This window comes from Symsagittifera roscoffensis, chromosome 10, assembly GCF_963678635.1.
Source record: "Symsagittifera roscoffensis chromosome 10, txSymRosc1.1, whole genome shotgun sequence".
Classification (NCBI taxonomy): Eukaryota; Metazoa; Xenacoelomorpha; order Acoela; family Convolutidae; genus Symsagittifera; species Symsagittifera roscoffensis.
The window spans coordinates 108,971-129,771 of record NC_087071.1 but is presented as its reverse complement, the minus strand read 5'-3'; the positions used below and the strand labels follow the sequence as shown (position 1 = coordinate 129,771).

At 33.6% G+C, this 20,801-nt stretch overlaps 1 protein-coding gene across 2 annotated transcripts in view; it reads right to left on the bottom strand.

The window, feature by feature from the left end:
* Positions 1–20,585, bottom strand: part of LOC134855666 (10 kDa heat shock protein, mitochondrial-like) — a 41,300-nt gene extending 20,715 nt beyond the window's left edge. For both annotated transcript variants that reach the window (XM_063872234.1, XM_063872233.1), the window contains exons 1-2: positions 20,453–20,585; positions 19,086–19,256 (exon numbers count right to left, since the gene is read on the bottom strand). In XM_063872234.1, coding sequence (XP_063728304.1) covers positions 19,086–19,256; positions 20,453–20,455 — 174 coding nt within the window. In that variant the 5' untranslated portion in view covers positions 20,456–20,585. The remainder of the gene's footprint in view (positions 1–19,085; positions 19,257–20,452) is intronic.
* Positions 20,586–20,801: the final 216 nt, after the last annotated feature.

The window sequence follows — 20,801 nt, the reverse complement described above, 5'->3', positions numbered from 1 at the left end:
CTAACGACCTCAAACGTCGATTCACTACCCAACCCTCCCAAAAAACCCAAGACTAATAGAAATTTTTGAACAAAACTAATCATTCAAATTAGGATAAACAGTGAAGAACTTCGGTTATTCATCCTTCACTTGAACCCTCCTCTTACCAGACCCAGGATAAATCTTAGACTTAGTAAGTTTAAAATAGTATCTAACGAACTACTCGCGTTCTAATTATACCTGAACCTTGTGGATCGATTTACTATTCTCCAACCCTTGAACACAATCACTACCCCTAAGTAAGATTAAGTAAGTTAACACCTTAGCTTATACTAGCCACGAGAAAGTAAAAAATCATTCTTCGGAATCGATATACTTTTCTCTCCAACCCTGAACAAATAGACCCAGGTTAAGCTAACCAAAAAATCGTAAGGACTAACAGTTTAAGAAAGTAGAAATCATCTAACAACTTTTTGCATCCCTCATCCTAAACCTTATGTCATTTAAAAATCTAGGAAATAAACAAACAATTGTTTTACACAACTGTGAAATAGATAACAAAAAATACGACCTTGTAATCACACCTCATACACAAACAGTTGGATATATTAGAACAAAACGACAAACAATAAAAAGAAAAATAATAACGAAACAAAGACAAATCACACGAAAAAGATTTTCAAAAAATAGAAACACATTTTCAGAATCAGAAACCAGCAATTTAAATGAACGTTATAAATTAAAAGAATCAATTAATAAAAATTGTCCCATTCACGATCAATTATATTTTTCCGACTCAGAAACAACTTCAAATTCATCAAAAAGAGGAAAAAGAAGAATAAAAAAGCAATATAAACACAAACCAGTACACTTGTATAATTGGAATCAACCAATTAGACACATCGATAGTTACATATTAACAGTCATTAAACGAAAAAATGAGCAACACCCACACTCCGAGTGAAGATAGTCCAGATGACGACGATATTTACCCCTTCCTCGTAGACGCACCCGATAATAGAGGACAACACGATCTTTGCAAAAATTTACTCCTAAATTTGTTTGAACCCGGAATCAGCCCATGCAAAGCAGAGTTCCCAGATGTAAAAATCAAAAGACAAATTATTGATCATTATCTGAAAGATAAATGTATTTTAACACAACAATACGGAATCTACACCATAGAATTCAGTACACCAGACCCGAATCACCACAAATATGTAATTCAAACAGACGATCTTGATTTAGAATTTTCAAAAGTATTCTCAGAATATATCAAAAGCATACAATATCATAACTCACAAAGAGCAAACTCCATATTTACTAATGAAGTTTTTGCAATAATATATAGTTATATTTCAATATTAGAAAACGAAATCCCAAATGTCTCACCGACATAGACATCCAAACATATAAGGGTACGACATGAAATCACACTATTCTCAACTTTCCTACATATAATTAAAGACAATTTCACTAAAGACGAAGTTTCACAACATACAAAACATGACTTACAAAAAATTTTGGCATGGTTTATAATAGATTATTTTACACATAATATAGATTTAATTTCGCAAGCAAGAAAAAATTTCAGACCTCAAAATTCAAACGATGATACCGCCATCACAGAACAGTCAGACTACGTTTGGAACCCCGAATGGTCTCATTATGCATTCATAAATATCCCACAATCAATCTCAAGTCAAGCAATAAGTACAATATCTTATACAAGAGATTATGTAAGAGTAGTACCATTAACCATTGATGCAACACCATTAAACTACAATACATTTTTACCTGATACGCGAAATAACAGTTTAAATTCGACCGTCATACACAATGAAAACCTTAATGGAACTAGGAATCTTACACAACAAGATATTCAAACACCATCACACTTCATAAATGAAGAAATCGTCCAAACAACAACAACTACACAACAAAGTATTTCACCGATACGTCCAAATTTAACAACACCAAGAAATACAAACACTTCACTAGCACAAGTAACCTTACAATCAACCGTTAAACCTTCGGTTGCTCCAAAATATTCACAAATGGATTATCAAACATATAGACCCATGACAGTACCATCAAAAACACGCAGAACGTTCACAAGAAACACTTTTGCGGAACACAATTATAATTACGCACATTCATCAAAAACAAACTATCCCCCACGAAAAAAAAATAATAATCAGATAAGATCTCGATATTGGGATAACCCCATCACAACAACCAACTCAGTAAATTTTCAAACTAATTCACATCCTCCACAGGATCGTAGTGAAAATTACCCATTCTTTCAACAAAATAAAAATAGAAAGCAAGCACCTCATCATACGGATTACTTATCTTCTGATGATGATTGTTTACAACCAGATATTTTTGCACCGTATACCCAGGAATATCGCGGACAAGGAGTGCAAAAACCATATACGTATCATAGAATTTTTTCTCCACATCCAACAGATACACAAAATCAACAACCAATACAAATGCAAAACCCAACTAATACACAATCTTTTCAACCAATTCAGCCACAAAACCCAATGATTACACATTCGTATCAACCAACTCAAATGCAAAATGAAATACCACTCCCATGTTACCTTCAACAACACGAAATAACAAAAAATCAACTTTCAAATTTTTCACAAATGCCAAATGCCGCAGAATCACTACAAATGACAATGAATCCATACCTTATGGGTGGATCATCAATAACATCAAACAAACCATTAATGGTATTCACAGGAACAGACCCTGAATATTCTGTAGAAGATTATTTAAATGCAGTAACAGCAAATTTAATTTTAAATATAGGACCTGAACCAATCAATACACCACTACATCAAAATTGACTACATCGACGCACAGCGTTGATACAAACAACCTTAGATGGCGCAGCCCAAAAATGGTTTTCAGTATTACCTATAGATATAAAATCAAATTGGAAAAGATTTACACAAGAATTTTCAAAAATGTTTGACTCCGAGAGAAATAAACAACAACAAAGAGTTTTATGTAATGAAATTCGCAGATTACCAAATGAAACCATCAAACAATTAGCAGTACGTATCGAAACACTAGTTCGAAAAGCATATTCATTAAATACACATGACTACAAAAACACAAAAATGACAGAAATCTTAATGATGACCTTAACACCTCAATTAAGGAAAATAGCAATGAAAAAGAGAGCATCCCATCCTTCCTCAATTCGAGAGCCCGATCTAGATTTTCGAAAACTAGTAGACAAACTAGAGCAAGCGGAAATCACAATGAAACTTGAAGAAACAGAAAATCTGAAGTTACAATATGTTAATAGAATTGAAACAAATACCACAAATATCAACAACATACAGGAATCAGATACAGACCTAGTTGAAAAACTCACTGAAATACTAAAAATTTATGAAAAACATCCAAACTTTAAAGGCAAACCATCTTTCAAAAAATGGTGTAATTATTGCCGACGATACGGACATAGTATTTCTGAATGTAGACAAAAACAACAGGATAACCAAAACAAACCTCAAAAATATAAAGAACCAAATAAATCATTCTATCAATATATGAAGAAAGATCAAAATCTACCAAACAAAAATGTATACAGCAACAACAGTTCAGGAAAACCACTTCCGAACAACACCAGTTACACGAGAAATCAATCACCATATAACTCAAGTTATAGAGGAAGATCACCAGAACGAAGAAATACACAAAATTCTTCACAAAATCATTATAATCGACCAAATAGTCGAAATAACTACTCCAGATCAAATTTCAATCCAACACAATTTGTTTCTAGATCCAGTTCCCAATCAAACATAAGAAATAAATACTATCCCAACAATCAATCACGAAACTCATCATACAATAGAAACAGAAACTATTCAAATAATCGAAATAGAAGTTACTCGAACAACCGAAATCAGAATTACCCGAACAATCGATCAAGAAATAACTCATATAACAGATCAAACTATCACAGATCAGACGATAATTATCAAAACAGATCACGAAACAATTCACAAAATCGACATTCAAGTTATAATAATCGATATAGACATTATTCTCAATCACCACATAGAAATAATAACCATTATAATAATTCTAAACATCGCTACAGAAGTAGTACACCCAAACATCAAAGACATATTAACCAAGTACAATCAAATCCAGAAACAACATCAGACCCCCCAGGTATTGACAACACAGGAAATAATGAACTACAACTAAATCAAATAAACTGTGAATCATCAGACACAGAAAGTGATACAGAAAACACTATCTCCATAAATATGATAGCAGTCGAAAACGACTACGAACCTATTATATTTGAACAACCTTTTTCATCACATATATATGAAAATCAATTGGAACTCCTTCACAATTATTATATCGAACCCATCCATACTACACAAACAACAGAAAAAACTAACGAAATTAACACTGTAAATAAACCCAATGAAAATGACAAAACAAAATGTTTGAATACAAATCACATCTACCAAAATATACAAAAAGAACAACCCAAAGAAAAAATTTGGACAATATCATTTCTTTTAGAAAGTCCAAGAAACAAAGAATTTCAACCACCAGATCTTGAAATTGATTTTTTAATTGATTCAGGAGCAGAATCAAACATAATAAACATTCCCACATGGAATGAAATCAAAACATTACACCCAAAATTAACGCCTCTTGCAACCTCCAGTAAACTAGCAACAGCACAAGGATCAACATTAATAAACTATGGAAAAGTTCAATTATTTTTTCTCCCCACAAGAACAATGGAGCAAAGTAAAATTTTAAATAAGCCATTTAAACAAATATTTCATATCACTGATATTAAACACAATATCATTGGAATACCATTTATCTCGAAATATATACCAACAATCAACATCTTGAACAGTAAAATACTGATCAAAGATAAGTACACAAAAACAAAAAATACAGCCCTAACATTTTTTCAAAGATTAAATAAACAACCACCATTCTTTTCAAAATTTTATCCAACTTATAACCAACAACGGAAACGTTCATCAATATGATAAAAATCAAAATAAACAACAACTCTTTATGTCAGACTTTGAATTCAAACCTATCCATAAGTTTTTCAAAATCACAATTTCATCCATAAAATATTTGAAAAATACGAATTCAGACATCATTTCGTTACATGTATATAATAATACACCGCATCAAGTAACATTACCCTTAGGACTTTTAGGATATTGCGAAACCAACGCTACAATATCACCAATACATGAAAAAGCATACCGCGTAAACAATATACTCCAATTATTAGATATTTGTCAATCCACAATTCTTAACGAAGAATTATCCATAAATTATATAATAAGTAATGAAAAAAGAAACACAGATTATTTCACAAAAACCCCATATTTCAAACCTACATTCAACATAAATAACTATACAGAGGATCAACAGAAATTTTCAACAATGTTCAACTTCCAACATTCACAAATAACACAAGACGAATTTGATAAGTTAGCCAAACAGCTAATAAATTATTCATCAGTTTATGCAACATCCAAATTTGATGTTGGCAAAATCAGTTCATCACTACATCTCCCGTTAAAACCTGACGCAGTTTTCAAAAAACAAAGAGCAAGTAAAGTACCAATTCACTTACACGATAAAGTGAACAGATTACTCGATATTTTAGAGCAATACAAGATTATCTCACCGGTAAACAAAGAAGAACAACCAAAAGGTAACACATTTATCAACCCTGTTATCATCTTAGCAAAAGGAGAATCATTAAAAATAGTTCTAGACGCTAGATATCTTAATTCACTAATAGACGAATCAAAATGCAATTGGCCTATTGAACCAATACAAGTCATTTTAACAAAAATAAACGGAAAATACTTTACAACCGCAGATACGAATAGTGCATACAATCAAATGCCACTAGATGAACAATCGCGACGTTTAACACAATTTGTTATTGGAAATCAACAATATGAATTCAACCGCCTATTCTATGGAATATCCATAGGACCAGCAGCATTTTCAGCTTTTATGAGCAAAATTTTTAGACCACTAATACTCAAGAAAAACGCAATCACCTAATTAGACGATGTTTTCATGCAATCACAGACAAAAGAAGAAATGTTTAAAGTTTTAGAACACTATCACAAAATACTTCAGAACGAAAATCTGAAGGCCGCCCCCGATAAATCACACTTCTTTTTAACACGAGTTAAATTTCTAGGACATAATATAGAAAGAAAGACAATAACTCCATTAAAATCACGCATTGATGCTATCCAAAAACTTCAACCACCAACAAACAAAAAGAAAATCCAAGAATTCCTTGGAATGTTGAATTTTTTAAGCAAATACGTTTATAAAATGCAATTATACTTAAGACCATTCTATAATATACTCAGACAACAAAATAATTTTGAATGGAATACAGAACATCAAACACGATTTGAAGAAGTTAAAAAACTCCTAACTGAACAAATTTCAAATACTATTCCAGATCCAAATCAACCATTCTATGCAATGTGCGATGCTTCAAATTTTGGCATCGGCGCAGCATTATTACAATCACACAATGGTACAAATAAAATGAACCTTATATCAGCAAATTCTCGATTATTTACTCAAGCAGAGCTACGACTCTCAACCTTAATGAGAGAATGTACAGCTATAATTTATACACTTACAGAATATGAATTTCTGATACTTGGATCAAAACATCCAACAGTTCTATTTACAGATCACAAACCAATCATTTTTCTTTTTACACAAAAGTCAAACCCAAATCACCGAGTTTATAGATTTCAATTAATTCTAATGAAATTTCCAAACTTACATATAGTTTGGACAGCAGGAAAAAATCTTTCATTGCCAGACACATTAAGTCGAAATACACCACCTGAATTACTAACACGAAAAACTACAGTTGAAATACCCAAAAATATAAAATTTTACATTGCAGAAAACGAAACATCAGCCCGACTAGAATGCAAATATGCAGTAAAAACCGACATTGAACAATCACAGATAAATAACCTACAACACTTTCCACTTTACTTAGATTGCCAAAATAACCACTACGAAGTTGATCAACTTGGAATATCAACTTTTAAACCAATTCCATACTCACAATGGATAAAAAATAGCACCCAACAAAAAAGAGTAAAACAACACTCGCATAAAAAAGACCTTTTTCCGTTAATTGAAAAAGAAAATCTAACTGATAAAATAAATTTATCAGGACCACAAACAACTGATTCAAAATACACAATAAATCAAGTTTTTGACCTCCATGACCCACTTGACACAATTCCTTTATCTAAATTAGAAATTGAAAACATTTTTCTCCCCCCAACAGATAAAATTACAATTAATACCTTGAAACAATATCAAAATCTTGACCCAGTAATTAGACAACTAAAATCATGGCACAAATATAAAACTAAACCCGTAAAAGCAGATACCACAATTTTAGGAAATAAAACACTCCTCCGATATTTTCGAAAATTTAATAATACAACAGTTAATGAAAACACAGACCTTCTAGAATACCAATTAAATGAATCTACAGTTCCCTGTCTCCCTTTAAGTATGATTCTCATAGCTTTTAACATTTCACATACACAAAACATTAAAGGACACTCTGGATCAGAGAAAACATATTCAAATTTCATACAAAAATTTTTATTTCCCAAATGCACCAATTTGGATAAAAGTACTATGCAATGATTGTATAGTATGTCAGCTAAATAAGACTTATCCAAATCAAAAACAAATAGCACAAAAACAAGATTTTAAAGGACAAAGTTTATACTTTAATCATCGTATTTCATTTGATACAAAAGGACCAACTTCACCATCATCTGAAGGAAACTCCTACATTATGGTAATTGTTGACGCATTTACACATTATGTAGCACTTAACCCAGTACCACATTGTAACGCTTATTACGCTTACACAACACCTTATGAACACTGGATAGCCAAGTTCGGACTACCCGAAATTTTAGTTACAGACAACGGTACAGAATTCATAAATAATGAAATCATCACACTATGTCATTTATATAACATCAAACACAAACCACGTACATCTCATGCACCTTGGACAAACGGCTTAGTCGAAGGTATGAACCGTTCACTACAAGAATATCTTAGATGTATCATCAATGGAAAGGATCAAGATACACCGAATGGTCAGCAGATGTAAACTATTTCCCTTAGCATATAATTCACAAATCACGACAACTCTAGGAATGTCACCATACGAAATGGTTTTTAATCAAAAGCCACGTAAACCAATTATGTTTACAGCAAACTCTCATAAAAATGCACAAAGTCATTGTCAACCGAATAAAGACTCAATTTGTTATAACCTACCTTTACACACACATGATGAAGATCATTTTCATCACCCACAAATTCTTAAATTAGCCTCCGGTACACACACCGAATGGATTTTAAATAGAGATAAAAAACACAATGAAATTTACCAAAAAGTAACAAAAAAGTTGTTACAAAGGCAAAACATTAATGAACAAATAAATTCACGCTTTACACCAGCCTCCGATTTAAAAATTGGAACATTTGTTCTAATACCTAATTTTAACACTCGAAAAGGAATTTCAAAAAAATTACAGCCCCTTCGTAAAGGACCATACCAAATAATTGCCAAACCCACTGACGTAACATATAAAATCACCGACTCAGAGCAAAAAGAAATTGTTCAACATCGAAACAATCTATTACCTTATTACCCAAAAGAATACGCACTACGCTAACTAACTCAGTTATATTCTTTCACAGGTTTAAAAGTTATTCAAAATAACCCACATTCGGAAAATGAAACAAAAGAACAACATGACATTCACCTTGAAAAACAAAATAAAAAATCAACTACAACGAAAAATAATACAATAAAGCTAGATCAAAATATACCTCAAAAAGAAAGAAAAAATAGAAAAATGATAGAAAAAATTATACCTCAAGAACAAGTAGACAAATCAGAACATAGAGAGTCATCACGACTTAGAAATCAACCACGCAAAAATTACAAAACATTCATCCCACAATCTAAAATATTAAAGAAAGTTGAATTTCAAAAACAACTTTAATTTTGAAATTAATAATCTTTGCACCTTTGAAACATTTTGAACTTTCATTTTTTCAAAATAACATGCTGACAAACACGCAGCGATTTTAGTTCAAAATTAGCCAATAGGATTCATTCAATCCGTCACCTTCTATAACTCTAACACAAACCAATTAGACGAAAGGTATTAAACTCCAGGCATATCTATAACTATAACTTTACGACCTCCAGGTCAAAAATAAGCAAACCATTCCAACTTGACAACTAAAATAAATATCACCATAATATCATAAACCTCCCTTATCTAATAACCCAAAGATCAACAATATTTCCCCAACTCAGACCTCAAATACCCCCAAACAAAAATGTTAAATTAGCCTAAAGTAAAAGAAAGACCATATTAAATTAGCCTAAAGTATAAAAATCTCAAAAATATCCCAGATCACTTGACAAATAAAAATAAAGAAAAAGAAGACCTCCCGAACACCATAAAATTCGCCCCCAACAATTTTTCACAAAACTCAACCCACTTGTCAAAAAACCAATAAATAATTCGACCACACTTGAAAATTGCCTCAAACAACAAAAAATATTCGATCAAGAAGCCATTTCTTAAATGCTCTTTTCTCGATCAGTCAACATAATTCTCAACATTTTCTTAAACTTTTTAACAATATTTAAACTTTTATTCATATTTCTTTTTGATACCTTTGAAGCTTTTGTAATAATCTTAATCATTTTTTGCAATACTTTTTTAAATTTTCTATTCCATATTTGAACTATACCTCCAACTTTCAAAAGCCATTGACCACATTCACAGGTACGAATCCCAAAACTTATCTAAATGATACGAACCATTTTTAGTAGAACAGATATTTTTTTACTATTTGTAATTTTTGTAACATTTCTATCATCCCTCATCTTGACGATTTGCAAATGTATAATGAAAGCAATCATCACATTCGCCTTAGCAACAATCCTTCTAATTCTTTTTCTAGAAGAATACTACAATAAACATAAATTTTTTCACTAAAAGAAATAGACCAAAAACCATCAAAAATTGCTAACCAACAATCACACAGTCAGTCTTCACCGATATCATCCCAAGATAACCCAACACCACCTACAACTACCCAAAACCCCCAAACATCTACACGAATTTCTTTTCAAGATAACCCATATACCTTTGAAGAACGACACGCTCGCTTATCTCACTAGAACCAGTTCAGCGACAAGCACCTCTAAGTGAACCAACATATAACTTATACCCAACACTACCACAAGAATTAAGTAGAATACGAAATCTTAGTCAAAATCAAAATACAGTTGAATTAAATAGACAAATTATACATCCTCGACGAAACAGGAATTTTCAAACCCCCCGAGTTCATTTTGAAATACCCCAATCCCCATCACAAAGTACTCCGGAAAACCCAATTGGTATATTACCAGAAACCCCTACACTTCTTTCACAACGTAGCACCTCAAGTCTACCCTCAGATTACTTAGGTTCAACACCTACATCTGAACAAATACGTGAAAATCCCTTTAACCCCCCAAACCAAACATCACGACTACCATATTGGACAACACAATCATTCACACAAGGTGAACCAAATTTAATCAATGATCCAATAGATATTTCTACCGATACAACAACATCATCATCACTACCAGAAATATTATCACTACCATCAACACCATCAATAAGCCAAATTTCACCGACACCTTTTCCTTTTAATTTTCCAAATAACCTCGACGCTAGATACCGAGAACAATCATCAACAAATACCCCTCTAAGATTAGACTGGAATACATTCACAGCACCCCCACCATTATTTGGACAGCATCCAGAAAGTAATCGACTACACAACTGGGCACTTAATAGATTACAATATAGACAAGATATCCACGAAGACATTCGTGATCATAACATCCAAATACTCCAACAAAATAGTCTACAATTAAAATTTGAAATCACGGTTAAACTAAATAACATTGCTCAACATCCTTACCCATTAAACCCACCAAATATAACAGCTCAATCACTACCACCACCATTTATAACAACTGAAGTGATATATAAATACGACAGATATACCAAAAAGACAATTGGTTACATCACATTTTATAACCCATATTCAGGATTATCATACACATGTATATTCTAAAATTATTAATTTTTCTCCAACTCCTTTTTCTCATAGTCTCAGATCAGAACATAAATCCTTCTCCCCGCACAGGACCCCAAGACTTATTAGTAACACATTACGATTGTGAAGAAAATGAACAAAAAACACTACACAAATATGCAATAAATCAAGTATCACAATGCGAAACAGAACCACAAGCTATAGAAACTACAAATGTAATAGCGACACTCTATTCAAAAGCCCGAGCAACAACAGTTATAGGATATAAATTCACAGCAACATTTTCCGAAACGAAAGTACATGGTTCACAAGTCTCAAATGGAAATAAAAACCGACTTGACCACGAATCATTCTACCAAAGTAATATCGAACGACTTTTACATCTCAATCCCGAAGATTGTAAAAACGAGTTACTCAGACTAAATATCACAAGAAACAAGAACACAGACAGAAAGTTAGTATATTTCCAAGTTTTTGCAGATTCTGTACATCAAGCAGAACTTGAAAGATATCAAGGAAATATCAAACTAGACGAAAAATACCCATACAACGGCGCACACGGAAGATTAACTTATGACATACACGATAAACACTGGATACCACACATTGGTATAAATAACCCATCAAACTGCAAAGCAGACAAAAAATAAAGGATATAAAGAAATAATGTTTTTCGATTGGAAAATACAACTCGAAAAAATACAACTCACACGCGATTTATCTGACAACACAATGATCTATCAAGGAATTAGATTACCCTGTAAAAACGATCAAGGTTATTGTGATCCTACAACACGAACACAAGCAACAATTGTTTGGTTCCCCGAAGACACATGTACAACATTTCAAGCAGCAAAAATACACGCCCGAATGATAAAATTTCACGAGAAATAGTTTATACAATCAATTCCATATGAACAAGTAAATCCATCACGAAAAAAAGTACTGATTTTAGAAACATTCACAATATAGAAAATAAATTGACACGTTTTCAAATTTATCAAGAAACAGAACTTGCATGCAAATACAGAAACCCACTTCACAAAACACAATATTCTGAAATATTAGTGGAATACGAAAAAGGTTTCGACATGACTACTGGAAAAATAAAAATCGACCCATATGCCACAAGTCATCCTCTAAACGAAGGAACATCATATATACCAGTTAATTTTCAAAAAAGTAATGGTCAACCTGGTGGACATCTAAGGCCACATGACACTAGAAGCACACGTTTACAAGAACTATCACTAATGAATAATTCTTATTTTGGTAATATCCACTATGATATTCACTTAGATATGAAATTAGACTACACAATTAGCCGAATTTTTCAGGAAATGTCACTCTCTGAATTAGAAACACTTCACCAACTATGCGAATTAGAACGAACACAAATCTTACAATCACTTGCACTAGCAGTATTAAAAATACCCTATGCAGGATATTTACTATCAGGAAATAGATCAAATTTTTTAGACTACGAAGGAAACATTTTATGGTTTTATACCTGTACCAAAAAAGTATCACCACTATATGTTTTTGAAGATAAACAATGTTATAAAAGAATCCCTATCTTTTATAAAAATAAAGTACATTTCGTTGACACACTTTCAAGACGCACCTATTTCTGGGATACCGCAGTCCCATGTGGATCAGAAAATAGCCACAATGTAGTACAACTGAACCCTGATGAAGATAAATATTACCTTCTTACCCCATACCCCACATTAATGCAATCACTCAAAAAATTTTCACCAGAAAGCATTAGAGCTATTGCTCGAAACCCAAATATCGACTTACAATCAATTGGAATATATTCAAAATCCGATATCCAACATCACATTAGAACACAACAATTCCAAGAATTATTAACACAAATGGACACTATACAAAGACAATCAATTGACCAAAACTTACGCAAACTTGCCGAAACCGCAGGATTTGCAGATATCTATACACAAGATTATAGCGGATATTTTAAAGACATTAAAGACTATATATATCTAAATGGTGAAAAGTATAGACCACAAGATATTTCAACTATCAACATTTTTAGCTTTGTTACACTAAAAAATGAAATACTCGATTTTCTAGGATGGCCCTATTACATCTTAGAAAAATTAACTATTTTATACGCAATGTTTAACTTTATAGGATTTCTTTTCTCACTCTTAAAAGGAATCTATAACACATGCGCTATACACACACAAGTAAATAGACAAGCAAGTGTAGCACGCATACTATTTGCAGGATTTTTTGGAATTTTTTCATCATCAATAAACAAAATTCTTTTAGACGCACAAATAAAAGAATACAATACAAAAGTAGCAACAAGACAGAACACGTACGACGAAGAACATAACAATATAGAAATAACGCCTACAGCACCACAGTTACCACCCCTACCACATAGCCATCCATTATCCCTAGTCCCACGAAAATTTCGAAATTTAGCAATAACACATAATCCCAATTTTAGACCAACCATATCACCAAGTCCCATACAACATATAATGACACATCATTCACAAGATGAAAATACATATGAACAAATTATCGAACAACCCCATACCACCGCTTTTCAGTCTCAAAATAATAATTTTTTTAGCCCACGATGAGCCGACAACTTGGATCCCTACACCGCTCAAATTCCCATCCAACCAACCTCAACACTCCAATTACAATAATTCCACTTTTTGCTTTCCCGCCACCCGATTTCCCAACTAGTAATATAACATCAGGCATGAATTCAGACACTAATTCAAATATTTCAGTTTTATACTCCATTTCACAACTCAATAACCCTAATATTGAAACCCCTGATGAATTTGCAGACTCTGAACCATCTCCATCCAATAATTTTCAAACCAACTCCTCACCTTTTTCAACACCCCCTTTTCAACCAATCCCACCAAATAACCCACACCCATCCATTTCTACACCCTCTTACGCTTCACAAGTCACCCCAACCTACTCTTCATTTCATTCAGACCGATCATCCAATTCTCCAGATATTCCCCAAATCTCCCAAGAACTAGATAATTTTATCACCCTACAACAACAACCATTACACCTTGACACCCCCACTATAAATCAGATTTCTTCCACAAAAGAATCCTCAAACCCACCTACCCTTACACCCTCTTCAGCTTATACCGCATCATTAGCACAATCATCCACATCCACCGAATCATCAAATAGCACTAATAGAGCTTATCGCACTTTCAAAAGAAAATTCCCAAACCATCCATTCCCAACAAAACCAGGAACAGCCCGTGAATATATTAATCATCCAAATCACACTAACACCAAAGATTTTCTAGCAATCACTTTACCTTCATTTCCACAATATACTCTAAACACCACTCCTCATGACACTAACGACACACGTAGTTTTGTAGATGAATATGTTTTAATGCCTACACTTCATTGGACATCATATTATCATTTTACTAATCTCCTTTGCCTACCATTATCTAATACTCATATTGATATAGAAAGAAATCAAGATATGCTATATCGACTCACCACACCACTAACACATAGACAATTTACTTATATAGGATATAAAAAGTCACTAAAAACATTCACTGCACCCCGAGCTAACGAATTTACACTAGAATATTACGATCATAACATCATCCGAACTAACCAAGACCAATTTTTAGATGATGATCGCTTCGCTAATCCACAAATCACAGAAAAATTCTTCATCAAAACACCATATGTATTTACACTCAATATATTTGATCGCAAATTTGACCACGTCATTTCTGAAGCACTAACCGACATGCAAGCTTATGAAAGTTTTAAAGAAAAATTTCAATTATTTTCACTAACCTTCAACTTCCTTACACCACATGAACGCGATTTGCACTGCTCACACAACATTATGTTACGCACTAAACAAACCCACACATATACATATTATCGTTTCATACAAAATCATTTTGATCTACACACTCCATCAAGACAACCACACCACCGTTTTCAGTTTATTAACTCTAAATACACCTCACCATTTTTTCTTAACTTCACATATTGCATCAAAGATACTAACCTTCACGGTATCCTCCGCAATTATGATCCCATAACTCAAATGTATATATTTTGTCCCATCACGAAGACCCTTAACGCAGAAGAATCCAGACCCTTCCTTATCCCACATGAATTTATCCAACCTATAGAAATCCCAATATTAGAATTCATCCACAACACTAAATACAATCACAAATTATATAACCTCATTCAAAACACACCTTATGAGTTTGCAGTTGGCACTGAAGAACTAAAAACTATTAAAGCACTTCAATTGCTTTGGCCACTGCTTCAAACTAAAAACATCATTCGCATACTAGCAAAATTACTAACAAATTCCGACATAATACACGACATCTTCCCCCACGGTTTTTCCCCGACGACTAAACAGGTAAGTATAATTTATACATATTCTTCACTAATAAATTTAAATTAATACTAACCATTCCTTATTCATGTCTCATTTAGATTTTTAGTCTTCATCCCACGATCATCTGCAAAAATCAGAAAAGAAAAATAAAAAATAAAAGACTTGTTAAAACTCTTCTAAACTCTATTAATATTTTGCACTAGATAAATATAATAAAATTCATACCAATGTAGTAAATTCATTTATAAATTGTTTCCCCAAAAGCAGTAAATTTAGTAATGATGAAAATTTATAACTTAATTTTTCCCCAAAACAAGCAGTAAAATTAAAATTCTATGTAGTAAATTGATAAGACGAAAATACAGTACTAACCTTTTGATATTTTCATTCACTCGCACAAGAATTCTATCCAAACTCGCACAGCTCGCCCACGAAGAATTGTTTAAATAATGAATTTCAGTTTCAAGTTTTCACACTCAACAACTCTAACACACGATAACAAGTTTCAATCTTTCCTTTAACCCGGTTGGAAAGGAATTATATACTAAACAAAACTAACCAACGCAGCTTACTAAACACCACAAATCATAGAATAACAGCATGACTAAGAAAAGAAAACCAACGGTACCAAAACCGGATTAACCCAGTTTAAAACTGGATAATTTATTCTTTTGAAGACTATTATAAAGTCTAAGAAAGAAATAATAAAACACAAAAAAGTCGAAAGACAAACCCATACCAAAAACAATTTGATTTTTGAAAAAAAGGACACAACCAACGAAACATAGGAAAAACCACCACAAACCCGACATAAAACGTTATCACATAACAGGACCTCTCAACCCACCAGAGAGGACGTCCTGAGCATGCTCTATAGCCGGCCTAACCCACCGCGCTACATCCACGCTTTGTGACCACACTTCTATTTTTAATAAGAGGTACTCAAGGGTGAGTAACTCTTCAAAATAACCGAACTAAAACAAAATGCTTTTGTGAAAACAACTAACCAAAATCATAACTAAAACATTGAACTAATAAAAATTTTATAAAGTGTAAATTATACCTTGCAGTATATAGATCAGCATACAACAACAAATACGAGCATCCAAAGACAAAATGATCCCACTACACTCGAAAAAGAATGGCCAACCACAACCAATATGCCGTCCACAATCACAACAAAGGATTTAGAGTACGACTTGACTTCGCAGAAAAAGACTTCATTGAACTAGACCAATGACCACCTCGATGTTCAAGTACACGTACAGATCCGAGTAACAAGGCATCCCCTCCACGCACAATCTCCACGCCATTCCCAGACGAGGTCGAACACAAAAAGAAGTTCTCTACATAAAATAGAAAAACCTGTCATAGCAAACCATTCTGAAATCAGATTGAATTCGTTGGGAAACACATTCGTTGTCACAAGAAGACACAACGATTGATATCCATTATTCCAGCGTCCTGGAACTTCTCTAACAAGAGAAACCGGATAAGAATATGATGTTCGCCAAATACCAACGTCCATCATCCATCCTTTGAATTGCAGAAAGACAATTCTAAAAAACTCTGTAAAACCCGGATGGGTGGAACCTGATCTTAACTACATTTTATGATTGGATAAATTAGATATTTTACCACTGTAAAGTATTTAATATTAACCAATCATGATCCATCTAACTAACAACCCACTTATTTGTAAGTGCTGAAATTACTTGTAATTTCAGCACCAGAGAGATTTGAATTTAACTTAGAAATTAGTTGCCTCTCCAAGAGAACTTCAGCAGCCGCAATAAACCAGTATACCCTAGATCTATTGAGCCTAGCAGAGACTAGTTAAACAACCTGAGACTAGATAGTATAAGAGTAAGAGTAGGATCGGTATTAGACTAAGAAGTTGCACGAATCTATCCGGCCGAAAATAAGATAGCGTGACGAGCAGACGGTGTACCCTATCCGAAATTACTCTATGAGTTAACCACTTCGGTCCTAACTCACTTCATAAAATTTTACATAATCCGATCTTTGACTGCAGCATACCGATTTTTAAAAAAATTATTGTGATTATCAACTTAAGCCAGGCAAAAGAAACATTTGTGAAAAACTGGATGCAAAAATCGATTTCAAACGAAATGGTTATGAGAATGTAAAAATTTATCAAAAATTTCTTAACGCTCAATTACCTGCACTATTAAATGAATAGATTCAAAAAGATCTACGGGAAAGTCAAGAACGGACTTCAATACTAGAAACGCTAGAAAATGTACATGAATATTTGAATGCACACCAATTTGTTCTTAATGTTGCTAAAACAGAACTTATTGTCTTTGGGGAGTAAATTCTTTAAAAGGAAGAACCTATTTCCGCTGAGGAGCATGACAGGTACATTGGAGTGTAAGCGGACAAAAATCTTACTTTTTCAACTGAACTGTACAAATGTTTGAGCAATGGCTGTTGCAATTAAGTCAAAATACTGCGTGCGACATACGGTACCATGAGAAAAAATAAATATGGTTTTCAGATCATTTGTTTTGTCACGTTTATCTTTTGTTTCAGCATTTTTTTCAAAATCTACCAATGTCTCCAATTAACAGACTTAACAGACAAATTAACTGGAAAATCAACATTTTCACTAAGGAACAATTTGGACGTAAAGCTGAGAAAAGTTATTGATGAATGCATTTATTCTTCTCGAGATTATTTTTATATCTAATATTAGCAATGTTTTATTCATTGATATACAAGTTCTAATTGTATATTTACATGCCAGTGTAGTTGTTGAGCTTCAACTTATTATAATAATTTCCTTTAATAGCAGCATGCATGTATAACCAAATTGTTATTTTGAAATTACATGTTTGTGAAAAAAATCTAGTGAATCTGTTAGACAAATTCTTTACCTTAAAAAGTCTAAGCTCCGCTTTGATAACGCTTGATAAGTTCTCAACAGCGCCAAAAATTAGAAGTTTTATTTTCTGATCAAACCAACACTTGATATTTCCATTGAATTCGTTAAGAGAGATTACTTTGAAAAACAAAAACTGAAAAAATGTAACTTACATCGACCGATACGTTGAAAAAAAACTGATCAATTGGCCACCCTTGCTAATAATCTTCTATTAGTGTGTGTTGTAACGTAGCCATTTTAACTATGCTATAGAGGCAAGAAACTATGCTGCTTCTAAAACTGTCTTACTCAGTCATAAGTAAATGATTGTCATCTAATAACTTACACAGAAACATAAACAGTGAGAGCAGTTTGAACTTAATCAGCTTTTATGACGAGATAGTAGGGGGTGGATGGAGTGTGTTTGCTGCAGGGCAATTTAGTCGCAATTGTCGATCATCCAGAAAGTAAGTTGCACCACAAATGTTGTTAGAATGGCGATTAAGACTAATAACTAGCATGAGTAATGTTACTAACTTCGTCCCTCTTTCCAGGCCCACAGGCGACTACAGTGGCCTCCAGCACTTTGCCCACACTCTTCTCTGGCAACATGATGCCCCCCTTACTCCTCGTCTCCTTGGCCACCCTCTCCACCAGCACCCGGTCGAACAGGGGTCTCAACTTCCTCACAACACCACCGCCACTGGACTAGGAGACAACACAACAATACACATTTCACAATTATTACAAAAGGGATGCAGCATAACTGATTTGAAACTCAGTAACAATGAGAGATCACTGTAACTAAGGGAGGGATCCAATTAGGGTTAAGCAGCGTGTGCATGCAAGAAAAAAAACACATCACAACGTTAAAAAAAATCCCAAAGGCTTACTTTTAGTGTTTTGCGAGCAGCCGAAACTTAATTTGATCGACCATAAAAAATAGGAGATCAAATCTTAAATCTGCTCCTGTCTCTAATCCCATCGAAAATTGAAAATTTAACCCACTCAGCAAATTAATATGAGCAACAACTAACTATCTTTACAAAACAGAATGAGCTTAAGAGCGTAGCTGCTGAATAGCACTCATTGTTGCCAACTACAATGAGACATCTAGTCAGAGTCGTAAAGTGTTGACTTCGCTAATCAGCGACTGGAGGTTAATTAGAATATGTTTCTATTCCAAGAAGCAACCAGTAACAAGAAACAACTCCCGATCACAAAACACATTAAGAAAAAGTTTTAAATAGATGTCTCTTTTCTCCCAAACTCTTTTCTCAGTTTCCTATTTTGTAGTTCTGGCCACTCTCCTGCAGTTGAAATGATCAATGGTGTAGAGTACGTATTTTTGCCCACTTCTGCTACCCCACGAAAAACTCACAGGGCTCAAGTGTGGTATCAAGTTGCAGCCCTACTTACTGATCGTGATTCGGATGCCACAAAAACTGATATGAATTTTGTTAGGCTATTCAGACCTGTAATTTAGAAGGGCATTGCTGTGAGAATTAAATTGGTTTGAAGACTCATTTTGATTTCAGACCCATTTTGCTTTCATTGGTCTGATTAAACTCAGTAAACTAGTGGCTAGAGTTGTTCGCTTGTCGCCTGTGCCCTTTCAATCTCTGTGCTATTTGCAACAAGCAACTGGTTGCATCCTTGTTACATGGTCAGTGTTGCAGGCTGCCCACTATCCACTATTCTCTCAAAAACATATAGACCTCACGTGACTATGATCTGTTTTTTTAGTCGACCAAATAAATTTTTCAAGCTCTGCCAAAGCACTAAAAAGTCCCTGTTTTGGTCAAAATTTCTATAATTTTGAATTAAAAAATTGCGTTTTAGGTGTGATGTGACTTGCGTGATGACAAAATATGCAGCACTTGTAGTGCATTACATCTACTCACCATTGTGTGAAGGATAGATGGATTAACGGATGAATGCAGAGTAGTGTGTTGAGACACTTGGAACAGAATGAGATGCTCAGTTGCAGCTGATCTGTTCAGAAGAGAGAGAACAGAAGACGCACAAAAACAAATCTGAAACGACCACAGCTCACGTCAACAATATCAGCACACCATTAAATGCATCTGGCCACACAAGTGACACTTTCCCACTTCTATGTGTGCTGCAGTAATCGGCGGTGTGAAACCACATACGTATTACATATACGTTACAGATATACCTTTGAAGCTATCCATTTGAGATTTGGATGAACGTGGGTGTGCTAGTTCAAAGGTGTAGTTAAGTAGTCAG